The sequence below is a fragment of the Hyla sarda genome, chromosome 7 (assembly GCF_029499605.1).
Source record: "Hyla sarda isolate aHylSar1 chromosome 7, aHylSar1.hap1, whole genome shotgun sequence".
Lineage (NCBI taxonomy): Eukaryota > Metazoa > Chordata > Amphibia > Anura > Hylidae > Hyla > Hyla sarda.
The window spans coordinates 188,101,635-188,128,801 of NC_079195.1; the positions used below are offsets into that span (position 1 = coordinate 188,101,635).

The 27,167-nt window shown below is 44.8% G+C and overlaps 1 protein-coding gene across 1 annotated transcript in view; it reads right to left on the reverse strand.

Annotated features, from left to right (window-relative positions):
* Positions 1-220: 220 nt before the first annotated feature.
* The window catches only part of LOC130282106 (clotting factor C-like), a 53,524-nt gene continuing 26,577 nt past the window's right edge, over positions 221-27,167 (reverse strand). The window contains exons 6-9 of the mRNA XM_056530008.1: positions 22,886-23,330; positions 22,301-22,352; positions 5,911-5,974; positions 221-437 (exon numbers count right to left, since the gene is read on the reverse strand). Of these exons, the coding sequence (XP_056385983.1) occupies positions 264-437; positions 5,911-5,974; positions 22,301-22,352; positions 22,886-23,330 (735 nt within the window). The 3' untranslated portion in view covers positions 221-263. The remainder of the gene's footprint in view (positions 438-5,910; positions 5,975-22,300; positions 22,353-22,885; positions 23,331-27,167) is intronic.

The following is a 27,167-nucleotide window of genomic DNA, read 5'->3' on the forward strand; positions in this document are numbered from 1 at the left end:
GAGTGTTTAGGACTCCAGCATGAATCAGAAATGCTTGCTGACAGGACTGATCGGGAAAAATACAATAGAAAGAAGCATATTTTTCATTAACATGCTATTGGAAAGTTATTCAACATTCATTAATCTAAAATATATCAAAAGTTTATTTGACGAGAGGTACCCTTTAACTCACACATCTCACTACTGGCTGTATACAAACATAACATTCTGAATATCCTTTTTATTATGACATGTTTTATTTTTTACAGAGGGTATGTTATCTGTTACAAAAACATAAAAGATTCCATAACCAACAGTGATGTTGTGCTTGAGCTTTTAATCCCATTTCGAGTAGAGCCAATATATGTGCCCTGTAAAGGTTTCCGTTTTACCGTCACATATCCACCATTGACCGTGGTTGCTCCTGCATGTATCGCTGATGGACACAAATCAGAGTCCTAGGAAAAATATGACACAAACTGAGGTGCTGTATATATCAATCTATAGAAATTATCTGTACGGCTTCTATGAAAAGGTTGTATTTTCTGCTCAGAGTGCAATGCAGCATGCTTGAAAATTACCATATTTTTTGTGCTACCTTGAAGCACAGGTTACAGAACAGGGGTGCAAAATATATATCCTCCCGACAGTCCATCAATATTAGATCAATATGTCTGACTCCCAGGACCCCTGCCAAATCATCTGTGTGAAGAGGTCAGGATCCTCCTGCAAGCGCCACTGCCTCTTCAATGTTTACCTGCATTTGTCTTTGCAAACAACATACTATTAGTAGCAGCATTGTCCTCTTCACTTAAATGGGACAATGCTAAAGTTCCTTGCATCGCTGCAACTAATAGTATGGCATTTTTCAAGGATAAGCGCAGGTAAACACTACATTATTAGGCTAGGTGTCCACACAGGTTTTTCTCTGGCGTTTTCTTTTTTTTCTTTTGTTTTTAAGAAAACTCCCACTTCAGTTTTTGAGCCAAAGTCAGAAGTGGATCTAATTGTATAAGTCCATTCTTTGTCCTATTCCTTTTGAATACACTTCTGGTTTTGGCTCAAAAACTGCAGTGGCAGTATTACAAAAAACACCAGAAAAAAAACCTGTGTGGAAACCATGCCTAAAAGGGGTTATCCAGGAATAGAAAAGCAGAGCTAATTTCTTTCAAAAACTGGACCCCATCTGTCTCCAGGTTGGGTGTGGTTCTGCAGCTCGATTCCATTGAAGTCTGGAGCCAAGTTGTAATACCACACCCAACCTTCAGGCAGACGGGAAGTGGTTTTTGTAAGAAATGAGCTCTGTTTTTCTTTTCCTGGATTACCCCTTTAAGTGCTTGCATTACACCCTCTTTAAACAGCTTTTTTGATTTCTCCACTGACAAAGTTGTATTAGGGCTTATTTCTTGTGAGGCAATGTTGTAATTTTCATTGGCACTTTATTTTAGCATATAATCTATTCCGAAGCCAGAAAAAAGAAAAAGATATGTATTGCAAAACTGAAAAATATATGGAATTGCGCGTTTTTGTGGGGCAATAATCTTAAGGTGAAACTAACATGCAATCTTTATTATATGGGTCCGTCTGATTTTAATGATACCAAATTTTGATAATTTATGTTTCTTTTATGTATATAAAAAAATGAAAAACTTGTACAGTGACCCCCCGACTTATGATGGCCCCGACATATGATCATTTCAACATATGTTGGCCTCTCAGAGCCCATCGTATGTTGAAGGCAGTATTGACATATGATGCTGCTGTGTGTCAGGGCCATCATACAAACAGCTATCTGACAGCGCTGACAACTTCAGCAACTGACAGATAGTTGTTTAATGTGCCCCGTGTGCCCCGTTCTGCCTCCTGTTACTCACATACTGTCCTGCTAACTCACGCAGGCTTCCACTGTGAGCTCCGTGTAAGCCCCGCCCCCCCAGTGCAGCCATAGCCAATAGCCTGCAGCATCTTGCTGCAGGCATCCAATGAGCTGCTGGCTGCCCTCCCCTTCCTTTCCTATAGAGCTGTAGTCGGCAGGATCGTAATGGAGGACATTCTGTCCCCCCTGAAGGTATTTAAAGAACTGTACAGTACTGTATGCGATGTCACACATCACATACAATACATATACACACTATACACCCCATACATCAATGTTTCCCTATCAGTGTGCCTCCAGCTGTTGCAAAACTATAACTCCCAGCATGCCCAGACAGTCAATGGCTGTACATGCATGCTGGGAGTTGTAGTTGTGCAACAGCTGGAGGCACCCTGGTTTGTTAAACACTCCCCATACACTCCACATACAATGGTCATCCCAGAACCAATTAGCAGTTTCCCATAGAGATATGTATTCAACATACAATGTTTCCAAGGCCCCAGAACCAATTACCATTTTTACATAGACATATGTACTCGACATATGATGGTTTCAACATATGATGGTTCTCCTGGAACCAATTAATATCATATGTTGAGGGACCACTGTACTGACCCCTATAACTTAAGTGTCAAGGTTTATTTTTTGTGCCATATGCCTTTATTTTTTTTCTTTATGGTACCACTTTTAGTTTGGTATTTGTGATCACTTTTTTCTAGGATGTGATGTGGCCAAAAATCAGCAATTCTGGCGTTTGTAATTTTTTTGCTTTTACATCATTGACCGTGCAGGATCAGAAATGTAATTATTAAATAGTTTGGACAATTGCATAAGCGGTGATACCTAATACGTTTATTTATTTTTTTCCAATGTTTAATTCAGATGTTGGGAAAAGGGGGAGGGGGTGATTTGCATTTTTATTAGGGGGAGAATGTGGCATATTTGTAAAACGTTTTTATACTTTTTTTTTTTTTTGGCCTCACCTAGAGACCTGTTTTAAGCCATCAGTCAATGGCTTACATGGATCAATGTTATCGGTGCAATATTATCGGTGTTCAGCCTGCCTAATGGTATCCTACTAGACACCAGGAATGACCGGCATTTAATGTTTAAATGCTGTAATCACTATTCACTGCCGCGCTTAAAGGGGTACTCTGCCCCTAGACATCTTATCCCCTATCCAAAGGATAGGGGATAAGATGTCAGATCGCGGGGGTCCTGCTCCTGGGGACCCCTGCGATCTCGGCTACGGTACCCCAGACATCCGGTGCACGGAGCGAACTTTGCTCCATGCCGGATGACTTGCGATGCGGGGCAGAGGCTCGTGACGTCACGGTCATGCCCTGCTCGTGACGTCATGGTCATGTCCCCTCAATAAAAGTCTATGGGAGGGGGCGTCACGCACCGTCCCATAGGCTTGCATTGAGGGTGTGTGGCCATGACGTCACGAGCAGGGCGCGGCCGTGACGTGCCTCCGGTGCTGCACCTGATGCTCTAAACGAACGCTGGGTGCAGCAGGGAGACAGCGGCGGGACCCCCGCAATCAGACATCTTATCCCCTATTCTTAAGATGTCTAGGGGCAGAGTACCCCTTTAACCATTTAAATGATGGACATCAAAGCGATCTCCAATGTCTGTCAATTTTGCCAGATGTCAGCTAAGGGTCAGTTTGCCAAATATCCAATCCACAGAAGGGATGTGTTTCTTTAGCCATGTGATACCCAGGATAGCAGAAAACAAGGGTGAGGAAACTGTCCAATACAACCTGTTCTTGATGCTGTTTTCGATGGTCATATAGGTCAGATGGGACTTCAAGGTGCCAGGACGTGAGTGTGCTTCTGTCAACCATATGTAGCAAAGAAGGATGTGTCTTGGTGTGTGTTGGTAGACTGAAACATGCAGTAGGGGATAAGTAAAAAAAAATGCTGCTGGCACCTGAGTCTAGGATGGCTGTGAGCTTGGTTTTATTACCTCCCAGCTGTAAGGAGATAGGACGTGAGGAAGCATTATAAACTGGCAGGCATGGTATGGAATAAAAATGTACCCATCTGTGGTCTTGTTGGACAATCCTTCAGGATATGACTAGGCTACTCGTCCCCCTTTAAACATTCTCGGAAACAATTATCCAATTGGGTGACCTTGGAGGATAAGATCCTCCATAGAGGCAGGTACTCCAATCCATGCCATCTTATCCTTTAGGTCATTTAAGCCTAGGCAATACTGTTCAATGAGAGCCACATAATTCAGGGCTGTATCAATATTCCTGGAACTCCATAGTACATTCCTCTACTGGACTCCTTTCTTGACACAAAGAACGGAGGGTAGTATGAGTTGTGGAGGAATGTATTGGATCGTCATAAAGGGAGTTCATTGCTGTCACAATGGATTCCCATATGCTGTGTATTGGGCTATCACTGTAAAGCAGTTGATGTGCCCAGGTATGCCAGGGGGGGCCTGCAAGAATGGAGATGCCAGTACATACATTGATGTAGTCTGAAACACAGGTGGGTGGTTTCAGAGGGCATAATAACTCAAAAGCACTGCTTCTGAGCCAGTTCTGTTGGCCACGCCAACAAGGTCAATAGTGCACTGAATACTATTCCTGCCTGTCTGTGGGTCACGAATCCCACCTGGTCCTTGTAAATGAGTTCAGAGGCAAAATCAGTATTTTTAGATCTGCATTGACCAGTGAAATGGGATGGTAGTTAGAACGTTCAGTTTTACTGGGTTTAGGAAGATTGGTAATATTTGAAGCAAGCATAGACCAGGGTATGCTGGCACTGGGCATTAAAAGACATGAAAAGGCTCAACATCTGCAGAGATACCAATACTTAGTATTGCTCAATTCCTTCACCATGATGGGGACATTAACAGTCTGTAGGGCTTCCGGAGAGAGATATTGGGAAGTTGTCAGAAAGCTAAACAGTCCCAGCTAATGAATCGGCAGGTAGGGCGAGGGAAGTAAATATAAGTTGGTATAATACTTCTGTAATGCTGTGCTATTTGGTCCAGTGCATATAACAGATGGCCCTGAGAATGCATGACTGCAAATGGGGTAGAATGAGGAAACTTCTCTTTTAACTGTGATACTAGTAAAGAGTAGACTCTGTTGGATTTCTCATAGTATGTTTGTTTGATATATAAAAGGAGCTTTTCTGTCTGACCACAGTGCTCTGCTGACACTTCTGTCCATGTCAGGAACTGTCCAGAGCAGGATAGGTTTGCTATGGGAATTTGTTTCTTCTCTGGACAGTTCCTGACGTGGACAGAGGTGTCAGCAGAGAACACTGTGGTCAGACAAAAAGAACCATACAACTTCCTCTGTAGTATACAGCAGCTGATAAGTACTGGAAGGATTAAGATTTTTAAATAGAAGTCATTTACAAATTTGTTTAACTTTTTGGCACTAGTTGATTTTAAAAAATGTGTTTCACCACTTTAAAGAAGTATGCCTGTAAGTGGATTCTAAGAGGAGCATTTTTGTTAAAGGGGTATTCCAGGAATAAAATAAAAAACAGGCCTTTTTTTCTTTCAAAGACCTTTCCCTGTTTGTCTCCAGTTTGGGTATAGTTCTTCACATCAGTTCCATTGAAGTGAATGGAGCAAAGTTGTAATCCCACACCAAAAGTGGAGACGAGGAGGGCGCTGTCTTTGAAAGAAAAAAGGCCAGTTTTTTTCTATTCCTGGAATACCCCTTTAAATGGTAATTGTCACCATCAATGAAATCTAATATATTATAGATTAGCTGATTTGGCTTACTTTTCTAATATACTTCTTAATAAAAATGTTACAACTTTATGTGAAATTAACCCCAGCAGATTGTCTCCTGCAGCAGCCTGGCAGAGACAAAAATCAGAAAATGCAGGTGGGACCCCAGCTCAGCAAAGTGTATAGAATGTATGGAGCTGAATGTTTCAGATCCCTTTCCCTTTGAACTGAGCTAGACTGTAGAGCAGGGTTTCCCAACCAGGGTACCTTCAGCTGTTGCAAAACTACAATTCCCAGCATGCCTGGACATTCTCATATGCTTTTATGAGGATAAAAAAAATTCTTACGGATGTATAAATATCAGTTCCGTACACAAAGTATGATGAATTGCAGTTTGGTGGGCATAGAATCCTAAGAAGAAAAGAAAATATCACTCAATATATCCAAACACTTATCAATACATCTACAGCATAATATTCTACTGAAGCATTTTGGTAAAGCTTATATGTGTATAATAAATGCCAGGATTTATTGTTTAATAAAAAAAAACAGGGGAAAACCCCTGGTCACAAAAACCCTTGTGTTATTCCCACCCCTAAAACTTAGCTTGTTCTTAAGCCTATTAATAGCATGTTTTGTAGAATAATAATGGTAATGAGACACTTTTAAAACCCTTGTTTAATTCCTTTTAAAACTTAGCTTGTTCTTAAGCCTATTAATAGCATGTTTTAAAACCCTTGTTTTATTCCCACCCCTAAAACACAGTCCCATAGTGTGCATATCATTATATATATATATATCTCATATGCTCTGTACACAAGTAACGTTATTAGTCACCAGTGGTCTGCAGTACCCTGGTGCTACAGCTTATAGGCACACTATTAGGTCCGCTATTTAAAAACTAACAATGCCCCCTCTACATGTTTTGTTACATCACTAACGTCCTCAGGAGGGAAATGGGCATCAACCTGTTCCTACTACCCTCACTCTATTTATGCGCCTTGTATGTCAGGTAGTGCTGGGCGGTATACCGGTTCATACCGAATACCGAAATTTTTGTGCTGCACAATATGAATTTTAACCCATACCGCTATACCGGTTTGGCCCCTCCCCCTCGGGAATGAATTGTCAGCTCAGCACTGCGCTGTCCCCACATCGGGGAACTAATCATATGTGACCTGCGAGCACTGTTCTGCCCCCACCCCAATTAATTATTAGCCCAGCGCTGCCCTGTCCCCATCAGGGTATTACTCACATATCACCCGCATGCGCTGCCCTATTTGTCCTCCTGTTTGTTGCGGCCGCTGGCACTGACACTCTATACCAGTAGTCTTCAACCTCCAGATGTTGCAAAACTAGTTTTGCAACATCTGGATGTCCGCAGGTTGAAGACCACTGCTCTATACTGTATCACTGGTCGAGCTGGAACATCGCTGCGGCCGGCGATAGGCTGACGGCTGTCCAACGTTCACGTCCCCAGGAAGAGCGTGAGGCCGACGTAGGAACATGCGTTAAAGTTTATTTTTGTATACCTTTTGCAGCCCGGGCATAGGGATACAGCTATAGAGTGTCAGCGCTGGCGGCTGCAAAAAACAGGAGGACGAGGAGAGCAGCACTTGCGGGTGACATGAGTGGTACCTCCCGATGGGGATAGCGCAGAGCTGGGCTAATAATGACATTTTTTTTTTGGGGGGGGGGGATACCGTTATATACCATGAAAATACAAAAATACCGCGATACACATATTTGGCCATTCAGCCCAGCCCTAATGTCAGGGACGTCTGACCCTGATTGCATCCCAACCAATCAGCGCGGCGGTCTCCGTGTTGCTCTAACACTGGTGCATATGTTTCTCATTAACAGCTTATTGTGCCGGCCTCATACCCAGTCCCAATGCTTGCTTCCTCCGACGTCATCTGTATGTGCTTCTGCTCTAAAGCGCTGTGTGCGCTCTCTGTTCCGTAGTCGGCGCATACGCAGATCTCCGTCCAGGTTTTGGTATTCACGCATGCGCAGATTCTCCTTCTTGGCGCTTAGTTGTCAGTGTCGGCTGCATATTCTAATAGCGCAGTAAGTTCGCAGCCTCCCCAGTCTCCGCAGCTTGCTATAAATGCAATGATGATTATGCAATGAGCAATATAATGAAGATCAGAGACATACCGCTTGTGACCAGCATTTTAGTCTCAATAATGAATAATTATCAGGCTGTGCCATAAGAGCATTAGATGTCAAATCCTGTTAGTATACTCACTTCCATGTTCTAGTTCCAGTTATTTCATATGAATAGGGCCCTAACATTAAGTCAGAGATAGCTGAATTAGGCTTCTACGGCCTTAGTAAAGAGAATATTAGATATCAATCATGTTATAATGTTACATATCCTGGATAAAATAGTAAGTATAAGAGAGATACTGATTTACAGTCACAATGACTGAATATGTCACACTATAGTTCAATGGAAAACACTAGATGTCAGATCATATTTTTACATACAGTTCTATACTCTGAATCCAGTCACTAAATGGGAGGTGGAACCTAACGATAAACCTGAGGTAGCTAAATTAGGATTAGGCGGCCATAATAACTAGATGCCAATGCTGTTATAATATACCATACCCTGCATAAATTGGTGGATCTCTGTCTGTCCTGATGTACAGTCAAAATGACTGAATACTTTACATTAGAGTTCAATGATAGAGCGGAACAGATTGTAAACTCAAAACTTATCTCTTTAGGTTACATAATCTCTTTTATTATCAATATTTGTCTGTTGCACTTTCACAAAAATGCTGCAAAGGAAAAACCTTTGTTTAAACCAGTAGGTGATAGGCTTTTCAACCTATATATCTTCCTTAATATTGCCCTTCCTCGGTCCTAGGGTCAGTTGACATAATCCCCAAAATCTCAGTTCCTTAACACTACCCCCATGTACCGCATGCATATGTCTTGACACCGATGTATCCGCTCCAGTTCTTATATGTAGAAAGCATATCAGGCTGCATTTGTGGGAGGGGCTTAGGATATTTAATCCCCGGCAACCCCTTCCTAGGGGCGTATGCTGGGTTGGCGAAATCGGCTGGGATTTTCGTTGCGTACGCTAGGCAGGTGGGACTGGTAATACAGGTAAGAGCCGGAGTACCGGCGGGTTGGCCGCATCTTTTCTCCCCTCAGGCGGGCGGTTTCCGGCACCCAAGGTCCGCAAGGCGGCAGTATCCTTCAGGGGGCACCGACAGCTTGGCCAGGCTGGCCGGTCATGCAGAGACATGTGGCGCGTGGCTGCAGCGGGGGTGGGCGGGGGGACGCGACACCCGGAGTCTCCCTGCGCATCCTCATCCACACGTGGTTGGAGTGCCGTTGCACTCGGGGGGGACGGTATTACCTCACGTAGGTCAGCGGGTGCTGGGGCAGGCCTCACCGGCTGGGCACGGTCGCTCTCAACGCAACCGGCGACGGGAGAAGCGTCCCACGTGGGCGCACAGCTTCAGCGTCTCACGTGACGCGCTGGGTCTCTGGTTGAAGGGAGTCAGCAGGCCAGGGGAGTAGCTGGTTTGGGCTGCAGTTCCGCCTGCGGACCGCAGGTGGTGCTGCGGTAGGTAAAAAAAAATAAAAAAAATAAAAAGAGGGGGGGGGACATGTATAGTGGTATATTCATGCATACACTGTGTTGGTATTGAAGGTGGTGCTATTGGCAGGTGCACCGGTGTTTGGGGGGGCATAGGCCTCAAACACACGCACGTATTGAAAAAAAAAAAAAAAGAGAGCACTTGTAGTGGGGTACATGCAGTGTTGGTTTAAGAAGCATGGTTCCTGGCAGGTGCACCAGTGTTCGGGGGGCACAGGCCTTGGATACATGCACCAGAGAAAAAAAAAAAAAAAAAAGGGGAATATGTGTATATATGTATATATATATATATATATATATATATATATATATATGTGTGTGTGTGTGCATGTGTACAAAAAAAACCAAAAAAAAAACAAGACAAGGTGGATGCCCCTCCCCCCCGCATATGTACTCATACATATAGATACCCAGTAACTCGCACATACGTTTATGGTTCACATCAACAGGGAGTGGGGCAGTAGGGGGGCTAGCGGGGGTTTAGTTGGGTCATTTTTCAGGTTTGTTAGCTAGGTAACTCTGTGGTTAGTTTCAGCTCAGAAACACTGGTTATTATTTTGTTTCAGATTGGGTGTATTTCGGTTAAGTGGTCGCTACGTTCCTGTGTTGTACATTGCATCTACGCCTAGGGGCTTCGGTTAGTACTAGCCGCACGGCAATTTCTTTTTTTTTTTTTCCTCTTTTTTCTGTTCTTATGTCACACTGTGGTTGTCACTTTCCTGGTAGTGGGGCCAGTTCTCGCCTTCCGTTTTCAGTTCTCATAATATTGGTCTACACCAACTTAAATAGTACATACAGTAGCAGTATCACATAGATGCTGTTATCAAGAGTAGTCTGACTCCAATCCGTCAGAGGGGTTACAGTGCATTCGTTGGTCTGGCACGCGTTCAGAGCATTTCCAGGTACATGGGTAACGGTTGCTGTTATCTTGACTCTTCTTCAAGGGTGACCGTTTACCTGCCATGGTTGCTGACACGTCTTCAGGACCATTGCTAGTTAGTCAGGGATGGTGTGTACTGTAATCTTGGCCCGCCGTCAGGAGGTATTCACTGTCATAATACACATCATGGCTTCACGCGTCATGCATTTCATAGCGCTCTCCTACATACTGTCAGTCACCTTGCACGTGGCATCAGGGGTACCAAGGGGTGCACTCGACTTACGGTCATCACTCATTTCAGGGTCCACACCTTTGCACACTTCAGGCACTGTCAGGGGTACGAGGTAATAAGTGTTCTCATTTGGTTATCCACAGGCGTTACAGGTGTCCATCGGATATTTCGATTTGTTGTGGTTTCGTTAGGGGTCAGGTCAGTAGCTGTCAAGGGGGACACCTGTCAAGGGGGACACGTTGTTCAGTTTTGTCAAGATACTCACTATTATCGCTTTTTCCCCGGCACCCGTTTCGGCCCGGACAGGTCATGTCTCACGTTTCAGACATCGAGGACCCGATGTCCATCCCCGAAACTCCAGGCAGGAGCTCCATGCGAGGGACGTCCTCCTCTGCGGCATACAGAGTGTGGACGATTCCCAAGCTAATGGAGGAATTGCGCAAGAGGGCAATTCCTTTCCCAGCCACCGCTCGTAAAGCGGACTTATATAAGCTCCTCTTGGCGGATCAGGATGCTACTGGCACTCTGGAGGGTACCTCGAGCCAGTCTACACTAAATGAACTACATGCCATGATGATATCCATGATGGGTAGACTGGAGTCTCTTGAGAAGAGGGGTACTCAGGAGGCGGCAGCCCCAGTAGCCCCACAGGGGCCTGCCCCTGCGGTAGCGACTGCCCCAGTAGTGGAGGTCAACCCAGGTAGGCGTCCAGGGCCACCAAGGGTGTCACCGGTGCATTTTGTCCCGGCGGCCCTGAGGAAGGACATACTGGAAGGGAAGGACATTAACTTGGCTTCACTTCTGATATCTGCTTTTGATGTGGAGGACACTAAGACGGTAGCTTGTGCAGAGTTATCAGTGGTCCTCAAAAGCAAGGACGCTAGGTTGAAAAGGAAATTGAACATTCATGAGTATGTTATTGCCTTCAGCAAGTACAGGGAAGTGATATGCTCTGTCAGGCCGGAGAGAAGGGAGGAGCTCGACCTGTACTTGCTGAGGGTCACTGAGTATGCGTACAAGTATGGTGGCACCCACTTCTACGACTATCATAGAAGTTTCTCGGCTATGGCAGCGGCCGCTTTCAGCCAGGATGGTTACGTGACTGACTGGAGCCTAGAGGATTCGCAGATGTTATGCAGTCGTTTTGCGAATCTGAAGTTCCCAGCGTGCGCTCACTGTCAGGCCATCACTCACGCCACAGCATCGTGCGCAGGGCTTGGGCAGCATGGGGAGCATGGGGCAGCCAGACCATCCACATCCTCAGATACCTTCTCGAGGCCCGCTCCATCAGTGGATAAGTTGGGCCGTCCGGTGCATTACCTCGGTGGCTCGCAGATATGCAACAATTACAACATCTCTTCCTGCAACTACAGCAACTGCAGGTTGTTGCATGTCTGTTTTTACTGTTTTAGGGCACACCCGGGCTCGGCTTGCAGGCAAAAGGGGTCAGCATGACTAGGCGGGGCTCGCACCGCAGTCCTAGCTGCCTTACTCGTAGATCACCCAGACCCGGCCTGGGTGCAGTGGTTGGTCACCGGGTTGACAGAGGGTTTCCACGCTGGCATGGTCACGATTCCACAATCCACACATGAATGTGATAATTTGTTGACGGCTCTGCACGATCCCGTAGTCATCTCCGATTTAATTAACACTGAGTTATTGAAAGGTTACATGATTGGGCCCTTTGCAGTTTCTCCCTTCACTTCATGGAGAGTCAGCCCGGTAGGGGTGGTGACGGGGAAGTTCAGTGGGAAGAAAAGGATGATTTTTGACAGGTCCAGGGGCCTGGATGGCTAAAGCAGACGTCACAGACGCGTTCAAGTTGCTTCCGTTACGCAGGGATCAGTGGCAATGGTTCGGTCTCAAGTGGCAGGGTTCTTATTATTTCGCTACCAAGCTGACCTTCGGTTGTAAAAGCAGCCCGTGGTTGTTTGACCAACTGGCCCAGGCATTGCACTGGCTGCTGGTCAATGTCTCCGGATGCAGCCAAGTCATCCATTACCTGGATGACTTTCTTCTGCTCAGTGGTCCGAGGGAAGAGCCAGACCAGTTGGCCAGATTACTTGGGCTGTTTGCTGACATTGGGGTGCCGGTATCTCCCAAGAAGACAGTTGGTCCAGCCAGATGCCTCACCTTTCTGGGAGTAATCCTAGACTCAGTTACCATGCAAGTCAGCCTGCCTACCGACAAACTCAATAGAATCAGACAGACCATCCACAAGTTCACGATCTCTCGCATCACGACCAAGGTTGAATTACAAAGCTTGCTAGGTATGCTCGCTTTTGCCATAAGGGTCATTCCGCAGGGTAGGGCATTTGTGTCCAGGATCTTGTCCCTCCTACACGATGTCCCACACCAGCACAGTAGGGTATCCCTGGATCGGCAAGCCCTGGCTGATCTTGGGATGTGGGACAGGTACATGGAGCATTGGAATGGCACAGCAATGTTTGTTCCGCCAGCCTCCGAGTGGTCCCCCAAAGTCTGCACTGATGCTTCATCTTCCACCGGATATGGTGCAGTGTGGGGCAACAGGTGGATGGCGGGGCAATGGTCCGAACAGATGTTGACGCTGGGGTTTTTTGGCAGCACTTCTGCTCTATTTGAGATATTGCCTATTGTAGCAGCAGCAGTAGTGTGGGGTGACAAATGGGCAGGGCAGACGGTGCAATTCCTATGCGACAATCAGGCGACAGTAGCCATAGTAAACAAAGGCAGTTCCAATCACACCACAGTCATGAGGTTCGTTCGTAAGTTAGTCTGGGTGGCCCTGCAGTTCAAGTTTAATTTTGTGGCCATACATATACCTGGGGTGGAGAATACAGCCGCCGATGCGCTATCCAGGGCTAATTTCCGTCTTTTTTCACAGGTGGTCCCACAGGCAGAGCTGGTCGGAGCTCAGGCCCCAGGTTTGGCCCAGCTAGTCATGGATTAGCCTATTACACGAAAGTGGCCCGGGACTTAATGTCTGACGCCTTGGCACCCAACACTAAGAAGGCATACCACGCGGCTTACAACACTTTTAGGTCTTATATATCGCATCACAATATTCCTTTTTCTTTCGACACTAAGGTCATTCTATCTTTCATTGGTTTTTGCCACTCTTCTCTGCACTTATCTCATAGTACCATCAAATCTTATCTGTCAGGCATCCAGCACTTCATTTCTTTAGCTCACCTGGACAGGCTCTCTATTCTTTCATCTCAGGCGGTCAAGGCTGCGCTCAGAGGGGTCTTGGCCCGTAGCTCCAGAGTTCCGGCTCTCCGGAGGCCTATCAGCGGTGACCTGTTCAGGGTGTTGTCCGATGCTTTGGACAGTAACCCGTTCGGTTTCGAGCGCAGCTTGATTCTAAAGTCTGCGGTGTATCTGGCTTTTTATGGTTTCCTCCGTCCGGGAGAATTCTCGTGTGCTAGGCGGGGCACCACACACTTACAGAAAGCTCACTTGAGGTGGCAGGGTTCTTGGTTTGAGGTTGCACTTTCTGTCACTAAGACATGCAGGTGGGGTGCAGTGGTGAGGTATTTCCCTTCAGGTAATAAATGGTGCCCGGTGGCGGTGTTGTCACAACTGGCCAACATGCTACACGACAAACCTCCGGAGTCACCTCTGTTGCCCTTCGGTGCAGGGGCGCTCACTACTTCCACGTTCATGTCACATATTCACACGTTACTTCGTACGTTAGGCCACAACCCCAGGGAATACTCAGGGCACTCCTTTCGGATCGGAGCGGCATCAGCGGCCTCCAGGCATAAGGTGCCAGTACACGTGATTCAGAAGTTGGGCAGGTGGCGCTCTGATGCGTACGCCACGTATGTCCCAGATCCCTCAAGGGAGATGGCCGATGCGTTTCATCATTTAGCTTTATAATAAAGTTCACTTTCAAATTACCCTAATAGTGTTGTCTTTTTGCCCTCTAAAGGCAGACCCTCGACGCGGTTTTCAGGCACACTTCAACCGCTGTTCAAAGGGCAGGTAGTTGTTAAGCTTCGTGTTGTATTAATCATGTCTCTTTCAGGTTTCCCTGGCAGCAGGTAACAGGTAAGACCACGCACACTGATAAGTCCTGACCACAAGTAGAAAGCCTAGCAGGCTGCATTTGTGGGAGGGGCTTAGGATATTTAATCCCCGGCAACCCCTCCCTATGGGTGTATGCTGGGTTGGCGAAACCCACCCGCCTCACCCTTTCTTTCATTTATCATGTACATAAGGGGATGCCCTCTAAAGGCAGACCGTCGACGCGGTTTTCAGGCACACTTCAACCGCTGTTCAAAGGACAGGTAGTTGTTAAGCTTCGTGTTGTATTAATCATGTCTCTTTCAGGTTTCCCTGGCAGCAGGTAACAGGTAAGACCACGCACACTGATAAGTCCTAACCACAATTAGTGTTGCTCGTGAATATTCGCAATTCGAATTTTATTCGTGAATATTCGCGAATATAGCGCTATATATTCGTAATCACGAATATTGTTTTTTTTTTCTCACCACAGTACACATCACAGTGATTACCCCTCTCTGCTTACAGCTTGTGTGGTGTAAAGAAGGCTACTGTGTGTGACTGGCGTGCCAATTTTCACACATGCTAATTTTCGCATACGCAAATTTTCACATATGAGAAAATAAAACGCAAATATTACGAATATGCGAATTTAGCGAATATATAATGAATATTCGTCCATATATTCGCGAATTCGAATATGGCCTATGCCGCTCAACACTACTTATATTGCTGAGGTGTTGGCATATTCTTTGCCTAAATTGTTGGGTGGTCTTACCCACATACAATTTTGAGCATCCACAGCATGCAACATAGACAATATTTTGTGATTTACAATTGATAAATTGTCTGATTTCATACTCCCGGTTATCCACCGGGTTCGTGAATTTCTTAATCTTAGGTACATGGATGTAAAAACTGCATTGGCCGCTGCTGTAGGACCCAATGGTCCTGCTCCATAGCCAATTATCCGGTCTACCCTCTTGGGGCAGGTGGCTTCTTACCAGCAGGTCCCTCAGATTGGGTCCCTACCACAACGTCATTCTCGGTTTCTTACCCACAGCCTCCATCAGGTCCACATCTCCCAATAGAAGATGCCAGTGTCGAGGTAGTATCTTCATGATATCCTCAGTTTTGCCATCATACGTGCCAATACACCAAATCATTTGTTGTGAGGTTTGTGATGTCAGTTGCCATTGTTCGAGGAGTGCCCTCCTCTCACTTCTAAGAGCCCTGTGGTAGGCTGATTTTAAATGCCTTCTCGGGTAACCCCTCTGCCTGAATCTACGGAATAGTTCCTTACTTTCCTTTTGGAAGGAGATCTCTTCTGAACAGTTCTGTCTGGCCCTAAGATATTGGCCAACCGGGATACTCCTCCTCAAGGACCCTGGGTGCCAACTTTCCCAATGTAATAGGGAGTTGACCGACGTTGGCTTTCTGTATATGGTGGTCTGCAATTTCTGTTCATGATCCACATAAGTGTGTAGGTCTAAGAAATTGATGGTCCAGCCACCAATCTCATATGTAAAGGCTATCCCTACTTCATTAACATTAAGTATGTTAACAAACTATGAGAACAGGTCACCATCACCATCCCATAAAATGAGGACGTCATCAATATAACGTCCCCAAAACAAAATGTGCTCTATAAGTGTCACTAAAAACGATCGTGTCCTCCCACCAACCCAAAAATTGGCATAATTAGGCGCACATGACACACACATAGCGGTACCTTGTGTCTGGTGATAGTATTTACCATTGAAAAGAAAATAATTGTGCATCAGTACATAGTCTAAAAGTGCATAAACAAACTGATTGTTCTCAGAAAAATTCAACAAATTTAATTGGATAATAGACATCAATCTGTTCGCAAGGAAGGTGGCCCTTCATAAATGGCATGCCTAACGGGACTCAGATGTGAGATCAGTCCTACAAAGGGAGGAGAAGGCACTTAACGACCTCCATGAGCTGTTCCTGGAAAGTGAAGGGTACCCAATCAAATTTGTAGCCCCCTTCACGAATCTGAAACCCAGATCTCAGATGACAACGTATTTCTCACAGTATCCTAACATCGAGATGTTTGTTGAATTGGTTACACAGGATATTGAGAATATTCAGAGCCAAGGATGAGTGGAGACGACCAATCTGCCTTTGTCAGAGCAAAGGGCCCTGGAGAGTCTGAGAGTTGATGACAATATAGTCATTAAGCCCTCAGACAAGGGTGGCACTGTGGTGGTATTAGACAGAGTACAGTATATGGACACGGCCATGAACTTATTGTCTGATCCTGAAAAATATGAGATCCTTCGATCAGATCCAACTAGAGCATACCTGGTGGTATATAAGAATCTGTTGGATGAGGCCAGAGCAAAATCCCTTATTTCGGAACAGGAATTAAAATTTATGTTCAACCCACATTGCCAGGTTTTACGCTTTACCCAAAACACATCAATCCATGAACTCCATCAGGGGACGCCCGACTGCGTTGGGTAACGACTGTTTGACTCAGGGGGCGAGTATGTATTTGGATTATGTTTTTGCACCTTTTGTCACATCACTTCCTTCACATTTGTGTGACACAAAAGACCCACTCACTAAAATTCAGGATATCACAGTCCCGGAAAATATGATCTTGGCCAGAATAGATGTTGAAAGCTTATATAGCAACATCCGTCACGACCTAGGCCTCAAAGCGGTTAGGCATTTTTTGAGCACAAGGAGCGCTTATTTTTCTGAGTACAATAAGTTTGTTTATGCACTTTTGGACTATGTACTAACGCACAATTATTTTCTTTTCAATGGTAAATACTATCACCAGACACAAGGCACTGCTATGGGTATGTCATGTGCACCTAATGATGCAAATTTATTTTTGGGGTGGTGGGAGGACACGATAGTTTTTAGTGACACTTATAGTTTATACACTGAGCACATTTTGTTTTGGGGGCGTTATATTGATGACATCCTCATTTTATGGGATGGTGATGGTGACCTGTTCTCACAGTTTGTTAACATACTTAATGTTAATGAAGTAGGGATGGGCTTTCCATATGAGATTGGTGGCTGGACCATCAATTTCTTAGACCTACACACTTATGTGGACCATGACCAGAAATTGCAGACCACCATATACAGAAAGCCAATGTCAGTCAACTTCCCATTACTTTGGGAAAGTTGGCACCCAGGGTCCTTGAGGAGGAGTATCCCAGTTGGCCAATATCTTAGGGCCAGACGGAACTGTTCAGAAGAGATCTCCTTCCAAAAGGAAAGTAAGGAACTATTCTGTAGATTCAGGCAGCGGGGTTACCCGAGAAGGCATTTAAAATCAGCCTACCACAGGGCTCTTAGAAGTGAGAGGAGGGAGCTCCTCGAACAACAGCAACTGACATCACAAACCTCACAACAAATGATTCGTTGTATTGGCACGTATGATTGCAAAACTGAGGATATCATGAAGATACTACCTTGACACTGGCATCTTCTATTGGGAGATGTGGACCTGATGGAGGCTGTGGGTAAGAAACCGAGAATGACGTTGTGGCAGGGACCCAATCTGAGGGACCTGCTGGTAAGAAGCCACCTGCCCCAAGAGGGTAGACCAGATAATTGGCTATGGAGCAGGACCATTGGGTCCTACAGCAGCGGCCAATGCAGTTTTTACATCCATGTACCTAAGATTAAGAAATTCACAAACCCAGTGAATAACCGGGAGTATGAAATCAGACAATTTATCAATTGTAAATCACAAAATATTGTCTATGTTGTATGCTGTGGATGCCCAAAATTGTATGTGGGTAAGACCACCCAACAATTTAGGCGAAGAATATGCCAACACCTCAGCAATATAAGAACTGGAGCGGATACATCGGTGTCAAGACATATGCATGCGGTACATGGGGGTAGTGTTAAGGAACTGAGATTTTGGGGAATATGTCAACTGACCCTAGGACCGAGGAAGGGCAATATTGACAAAGCCCTCCTTAAGGAAAAGGTGAGGTTGATATATAGGTTGAAAAGCCTATCATCTACCGGTTTAAACAAAGGTTTTTCCTTCGCAGCATTTTTGTGAAATTGCGACAGACAAATATTGATAATAAAAGAGATTATGTAACCTAAAGAGATAAGTTTTGAGTTTAAACACAACCTGTTCTGCTCTATAATTGAACGCTAATGTACAGTATTCAGTAATTTTGGCTGTACATCAGGACAGACAAAGACCCATCAATTTATGCAGGGTATGGTATATTATAACAGCATTGACATCTAGTTATTGTGGGCGCCTAATCCTAATTTAGCTACCTCAGGTTTATCGTTAGGTTCCACCTCACATTTAGTGACTGGATCCAGAGTAAAGAACTGAATGTAAAAATATGATCTGACATCTAGTGTTTTCCATTGAACTTTAGTGTGAAATGTTCAGTCATTGTGACTGTAAATCAATATCTATCTTATACTTACTATTTTATCCAGGATATGGAACATTATAATATGATTGATATCTAATATTCTCTTTACTATGGCCGTAGAAGCCTAATTCAGCTATCTCTGACTTAATGTTAGGGCCCTATTCATATGAAATAACTGGAACTAGAACATGGAAGTGAGTATACTAACAGGATTTGACATGGTATGTTTTGCTGGTCACAAGCGGTATGTCTCTGATCATCATTATATTGCTCCTATCATCTTTTCATTTATACTAAGCTGCGGAGACTGCGGAGGCTGCAAACTTACTGCTCTATTAGAATATTCAGCCGACACTGGCAGCTAAGCGCTGAGAAGGAGAATCTGCGCGTGCGCGAATACCGAAACCTGGACGGAGATCTAAGACTACGGAACCGAAAGAGCACACAGCGCTTTAGAGCAGAAGCACATACAGATGAAATCGGAGGAAGCAAGCATTGGAATTGGGTATGAGGCCGGCACATTAAGCTGTTAATGAGAAACATATGCACCAGTGTTAGAGCAACACGGAGACCGCCGCGCTGATTGGTTGGGATGCAATCAGGGGGCGGATTGTCCTGACATACAAGGCGCATAAATAGAGTGAGGGTAGTAGGAACAAGTTGATGCCCGTTTCCCTCCTGAGGACGTTACTGATGTAACGAAACATGTAGAGGGGGTCATTGTTAGTTTTTAAATAGCGGTCCTAATAGTGTGCCTATAAGCTGTAGCACCAGGGTTACTGCAGACCACTGGTGACTAATAACGTTACTTGTGTACAGAGCATATGAGATATATATATATTGATATGCACACTATGGGACTGTGGTTTTAAAAGTGTCTCATTATCATTATTATTCTACAATACATGCTATTAAGAGGCTTCATAAAAGCTAAGTTTTAGGGGTGGGAATAGAACAAGGGTTTTTGGAATTGAACAATTTTTAACCCTAACCCATCTTCGGGATTTTTTCCAAGGGGATTTGTCTTCAGTCTGATTTTTTTAAACTAATATGCACTAAGCACCTTATTTTGCAAGCATCAGACTTTTATGACTTTAGAATATACTTTATGTAAAATTATTTTCTCTATTGCAGTAGCACAGTTACCCTGCCTGCCACAGAAGTATGCTCCCTGATGGGACTTATTTATAGTGCCAATTGATGTATGTGTAATGTTTTTAATATGTTTTTGTATTTGATTGATATGCTTTATTGTAAGTTTTGATTGTAGTGTTTTATTTTGGAGTTATAAAATGTTTAGAAACCTCAAGCTCAAACAACAAGATAATAAATGGTAACAGGGACACCTATATTAGAGAAATTAAGTACAAAGTAAAATAAATGGGCTCCGGCAATACAAGCATAACTTCTTCTTCCCTGGTGGTCCAAGGACTTAAGAAAGAAGTCTACACATGTATGAAGATGGTGTTATGTCCCAGTACGGGATATAGTCCCGTACAGTACCTAGGCCCTGTCAGGTTGAGTCTCTCTGTGTCCTAGGGGCTCTCCTGCAGTGTCTCCCCATAATAATACATGAAATGTATAGTGTTATGTGTGTTATGAATAAAGGACCTTAAAGGACCTTTGAGTTAGTTGCATGATAATGTGTTCACATGATGTGTTATGTATCCCAGAGAGCACCAGCTAACCAGGTGACCTGCAGCTTGACCTATGGGCTTCTGGCTCAGCCCCCCTTTATAAGAGGGGCAGCCATTACAATCTCTTAGATCCTGAGGCACAGTAAAGACCAGACATCTCAGAGCTAGTGTTCAGCATATCTGGAGGCCTCAAGCCACCTGCAGCCACATTCCAGTAAGTCAAGTCTATGTCTGCTGTCACTACATAGAGTCCAGTCAATTCCAAAGTCAAGTCTTTTTTTTAGTTTTTGTGGCTGAACTAGAGTCTATCAAAGTCACTACAAGTCCCAGAAAGCTGTGAGGTCCTTCTGTGTTACTGGCCACCTCTCTGGGATCCTGGCCTAGCTGTAAAGACTATTTCCATCTGTCTACCCCAGTAAAGCTACCGTTAACCCTTACCTGGTCTTAGACTATTATTGCCCTGCCTAACATTGGGATAGCGGTACTACCGTTTGGTTGCTTACCGGGAAAACCATGCCCTGGCATCACAAACATTTAGGGGTTAATAACACCTTGCCCCTGGGCTACAACAACTGCCCCATACACCACACCATCGCACCCTGAGACACCCCATGGCTTCGCCACAATAGTGTCCGGCACTCACCATTCAGAACTTGCAGAAATCCAGGCCAGTTCACAGCAGGTAGAGCATGGATGACATGGAGTGCTCAAAGGCGACTGCCGGCGGTTTCGTGCAAACAGCACTTCTTCCGGTCTCTTGAGGCCGGAAGAAGTGCTGTTTGCACGAAACCGTCGGCAGTCGCCTCTGAGCACTCCGTGTCATCCATGCTCCATGATATCCCACACTTTTTTACAAACCTCAAACTCTGTTCACACCATTTAAATTGTTCCAAATGAGGCAGCACAACTCCTTGTAAGATGAGAGGTTGAGTGCCAGGCCTCAGGTAGTTTACCTCTCTCTCTTTCTCTTTCTATAGATATCTTTATATATATATATATATATATATATATATATATATATATATATATATATGTTCATACCATATTTGTGGTGTATGTACAGAAGTATATGCAGTATGCAAAGACTTTACTTGTAAATATACTTGTACATGTATAGACTTTACTTGTAAATAGCCTTGACTTGTAAATATACTTGAACATGTAAACCTTTACTTGTAAGTAGACTTTACTTGCAAATGTATGGTATGCCGCTGCGTGCCATAAATTTTAATATCTTCTTCCCTTTATATTGACAAGTGTAGTTCACTAGACATTAGGCCCTTATAAGTCTATTTATACATCCACCATACAGTATATGTCAGGAGCATTTTTTGATAAGTTGGTGGTGTTAACAGAGTCTCAGTCAAACAGGAGAAGAAAAGATGGGGGAGGATGCTGCTGCAGGGTCTTTGCCTTAGGCAGTGTTTACATGACAAATTTTCTGAGTGGAGGGATCAAGCAGAAAAATTCAGTGGCTGCTGGGAAATCCCGATTCCAGCCTCTGCTTAATGGCCTCAATTCTTTCAGCTGAATCCGCTCAACAATGTATTACCGTCCATGGAGACAGCACATTTCCAATCGGTCCTAGCGCCACCATGTTCCAGACGCTATTTGCAGAATGTCTGCTGTGTTTTCCGGGCAGACATTCCACAATTTTTGCTGTGTGAACATGGCCTATGCCTGTAGGTGAGATTCATTCTGGGTGAAAAATATAGGGGCAGAAGTAGGAGCTCATTGGTCTGAGGAAACAGAACAACTCTTACGCTAAGCACAGAGACAACATTTATATTTACAGAATGGATGTAGAGAGAAAGAAAAGATGTTGTATGGAGTATGCATTTATAAAACTCTGATGATGATGATGTGTGTAGATAAATGTGCTTAAATTGTGGTCACCAAGGCAGGAGGACCAGCTTGTGTGTAGCCAGCTGCTGCCGTGTAGGTTGTCTTTACATACTAATGGTACTCACATGAGCGGGTCTCCAGTCAGCAAATCTAAATAGGTATAACAGTCAACTTTTCCTGTAAGAGAAAAGAGAAGGAAAGGCTGAGAATGTTAGGATGCATTAACAGTTTGCAGTCTAGTACACTCTTTATATGTCTGTTTGTCTGTTTTTTTAATTCAACTAAATTGAGAAATAGATCCAATAAAAGTGATTAGTAAAAGTATTGCTTTAACTGCAGTATAGTTTTCATTTTTTTTTTCTTTTTTTACAAAACTGAGATTAGAGCTAAAGGGAGGGACGTATCTAAATGATTTAACCCATTTTGTATCCAACCATTGCTTAGGAAAAAAGTGTAAACTGTAGGTGAACTTAAAACACATCATTATCATAATTGTAGCATCAGTTGGTTAGGTCTATTTACAAGATCTATATAATGTGAATCTAGAGTGAACCTGTCAATAGTTTAATGCTGCACAAACCGTGCGCAGTTCACTAGCGATCTTAACTTTTTACATGTCTGTCCGATATGTCAAAAATTCATAATTATTATAGTAATGCTTTAATTGCTCTTGAAAATTGGGAGAATATAGAGAACTTTTTAAATCTTACCAATGTTAACTGCAGTTATCGTTGTGGCAGTAGTGGCAGTACTTGCATTTGTGGCAATGTTATTCTTTGTGCTACTCATAGGAATAGTAGTAGATATAAGTTTGGTGGTAGTAACAGTAGTAGTGGCAGAAGTAACAGGACTTGTAGGGAAGATAGTGTTTGTAGCCATAGTAGACGTAGTCACAGTAACAGACGTGGATGTTACTATAGCAGAAGTAGGATTACTAGTAGTAGTAGTATTAGGAGAAATAGTTGAAGCCACTGCCTGTGTTGAGTAACCAAGAAAGGTAAAGGATGTGGCAGAGATTCCATAATTTAGGCTGATTATTCCATTCATAGTGGAACCAATGTACATCTCTTGGCCTGGTAACTTTTGCACTGTAATGTATCCTCCTCCATTAGAAACTTTGCCAGCATGGATGGCAGCCAGGCAAACAGCTGTGTTCTGTAGAGAAGATGTAGACAACTATTATAAGATACACAAACTTCAAGACATCAAGTGCAAGACACCTTACTTTGGTACTATAAATAATTACATTAAAAACAATAAACAAATAAATAAAAGTTTATTATTTACATTATATCTTTATTTGTTACTTTTGGGAGCTCTGTGCCAGGCAACCCATTACATTCAATATCCTTCTATTGTGATCCATTACAACTGCCATATTGTAGTAACGCAACATATTGTAAAATAAAAAAATCAGCTTCTGTGGGTGTAAGGGATCCCTTAGAGATGTTCCATGAATAAACACAGTAACTCAAACAGTACAGCATATTAAAGGAGGCACAGTATTTGGCAGTATTATATACAGGGGATGCATTGTGTGGCACTGTGAAAAAACTGTTGTAGGACTGAGAGTAAAGTAAGGAGCCAAAGATGTCAAGGCAGAAACCTATGCTGAGGTAAAAAGTCATGGCGATCTGGACCAGATGGAGAAGACAAGAATAAGTAGAGAGTAAATGTCACCTGTGGCTCATTGTGTATCTGGCCTGACTGTGTCCCATCAGCCATGTATTCACTTGTGAGTAGTGATCTTGCGAACATAAAATTTTCCGTTCGTGAACGGCGAACGCGAATTTCCGCAAATGTTCGCGAACGTGCGAACCGGGCGAACCGCCATAGACTTCAATAGGCAGGAAAATTTTAAAACCCACAGGGACTCTTTCTGGCCACAATAGTGATGGAAAAGTTGTTTCAAGGGGACTAACACCTGGACTGTGGCATGCCGGAGGGGGATCCATGGCAAAGCTCCCATGGAAAATTACATAGTTGATGCGGAGTCTTACCTGGCAGGGGAGATACCATGATCTCCAAGGTCTGAAGAACTCTCAGCATTATGGTAGAGATTTTGCGTAGTACGATTGCAGTACTTTTTGTTCTTATTAGAACCACCAGAAGATCATCTCCTGAAAATGCCTCGGAACATCCGAAGAAGGAGAAGATCTTGAAGACTGCAGCTCTGGAAGAAGCCAACAAAGAACTTGGAAGAAGGGAATCATCGGGGAATTCCGTAACTTCGGCAAAGACGAAAGACAAATATCTTCATAGAAGCTTGCCGCCTCTGGAAAAGATTTGCATAGCTCCTCCCACCCGGGAAAGAAGACTTTGTGAAGACTCTCCATAAGCAGGAAAGGAAGAGGAAAGAGCCTGCTGGAATAAGCCATGGCCTCAACAAGCAAGTCAACCCAGGAAGCTGCAGGGCAAGGCGTGGAGTTCCAGCACCAACCACAGCAAGCTTCAACCTCCACCACAGCAAGGCAGAATGGCAGCAGAACCCCCAACCAAGAAGCTCCAACCCTGGAGCCCTGGATGAGGCAGAATTTTGCCTTGAAGCAAAAGCCAGTGGATGGAAGGGTGCCGGACATATCCCACGACGTGTTCTGCAAGAAGATGCTGGCGGATCAAGGCTTCTCCTCTGTGGACACCGTTGGCATTCAGAGCTTCATGTCTGGGATTTTCTACATTACCTTCGCTACCATCAGCACCTGTAGAAGATACTCTGAGGCGGTAAAAGTGGCGAGTCCCGAATCCCCTTTCTCTCACTTTGTTGGCAACTGCCCTATTCAAAGAGAGGAGAGGCGGGTGACGGTCTCAATGCGGAACCCACACACCCCAGGCAAGGACATCTTGACATTCCTGAAGGTTTTCTTTATGGAACTGGTGCTGGTGTGGTCGGAGATTGTTCCGAGGGTTTCGTGGCAGGGGGCCTGCAATGCCGAAGCCATCGAGCGATCTTGCCAGCTGGTGAACTCCTGGATGGCAAGGTTTGTGTGCTCGAGAGGTGGTGGGGTTGTTTGCCACCGGGAGCTTGAAGGGGACAACAGGCATTTTATGATCCTGGACGGGGTCCACCTGAACGATATTGGCCTGGACATATTTTTGTTGGGCCTTCAGGATGGCCTAGAACAGGCACTTTTCCTCCTTAGTGGCGGTCAGAGCACCGTGTAGGTATACACGGGCTCCTCGGTGGCCTGGTAAGAGAGGAGTTGGAGGAAAAGGTACCAAAGGCACATATGCCCGCCAGGAGTCTGGCGGTCGGCAGACCGCCTTGATAAGAGTTTCTGGTTTATGTTGAGGTAAAAGCTGATGTTAAATTTTAACTGCAGTACAGTTTTAAATGGTTATGTTGTTTACATAAAATAAATTTGAGGTGTGACCACTACCAAGCCCCAGTTAAAATGGAGAATTGAGTCTGTTGTTTTGGGGGGATAAGGGGGAGAGGGCTCTTGGTATATAAGGGGAAGTGTGTTCTATGCAGTCAAATGTACACTACTGTTACACCAGATATGAGTTGCACTGGTGTGACACTGAGCACTGGCAGGCCCTGAAACACACACGTGTGAAGGAAACTGACTGCTATTATTTCACAGTAATGTGGCAAAAAAATTCCCAGCTCCGCAGAGACTGTCCTAGCACCCCGGTCATACGAATACTCATTAACGGCTTTTTCTTGTTGGAGCAGGCGGTCGAACATTAGGAGTGTTGAATTCCAATGTGTCGGGCTGTCGCAAATCAAGCGCCTCACTGGCATTTTGTTTCGCCGCTGGATATCTGAAAAGTGCGCCATAGCCGTGAAGGAACGCCTGAAATGGCCATACACCTTCCTGGCCTGCTTCAGGACGTCCTGTAAGCCTGGGTACTTATCCACAAAGCGTTGCACGATCAGATTACACACATGTGCCATACACGGAACATGTGTCAACTTGCCCAAATTCAATGTCGCCAACAAATTTGTTCCGTTGTCACACACCACTTTGTCGATCTCCAGTTGGTGCGGAGTCAGCCACTGATCCACCTGTGCGTTCAGGGTGGACAGGAGTGCTGGTGCGGTGTGACTCTCTGCTTTCAGGCAAGTCAACCCCAAGACGATGGGACACTGCTGTATCCGGGATGTGGAATAGCCCCTGGGGAGCGGGAGGGTTGCCGTTAATGTGGAGCAAGATGCAGCAGCAGAAGAGGACTCAGCCGAGGAGGTTAGGGAAGAGGATAGAGTAGGAGGAGTAGAGGAGGTGGCAGCAGGCCTGCCTGCAAGTCGTGGCGGTGTCACCAACTCCTCTGCAGAGCCACGCATTCCATGCTTGGCAGCTGTCACCAGGTTTACCCAATGTGCAGTGTAGGTGATATACCTGCCCTGACCATGCTTTGCAGACCAGGTATCAGTGGTCAGATGGACTCTTGCCCCAACACTGTGTGCCAGACATGCCATTACTTCCTTTTGCACAATCGAGTACAGGTTGGGGATTGCCTTTTGTGCAAAGAAATTTCGGCCGGGTACCTTCCACTGCGGTGTCCCCATAGCTACAAATTTTTTAAACGCCTCAGACTCCACCAGCTTGTATGGTAAAAGCTGGTGGGCTAAGAGTTCAGACAAGCCAGCTGTCAGACGCCGGGCAAGGGGGTGACTTTGTGACATTGGCTTCTTATGCTCAAACGTGTCCTTGACAGACACCTGACTGTGGGCAGATGAACAGGAACTGCTCAAGGCGAGAGATGGAGTGGCGGATGGTTGAGAGGGGGCAAGGAGGACAGCAGTGGTTGACGTGGCTGAAGATGCTGGACCAGGAGGAGGATAGCGGCTTTGAGTTTGTGTGCTGCTTGTACACATGTGTTGATCCCATAGGTGTTTGTGATGTGAGATCATGTGCCTTCACAAAGCAGTTGTACCTAGTTGGGTGTTGGACTTCCCACGACTCAGTTTCTTTTGGCACAGGTTGCAAATGGCTTCACTATTGTCAGAGGCAGACACAGAAAAAAAAATGCCACACTGCTGAGCTCTAC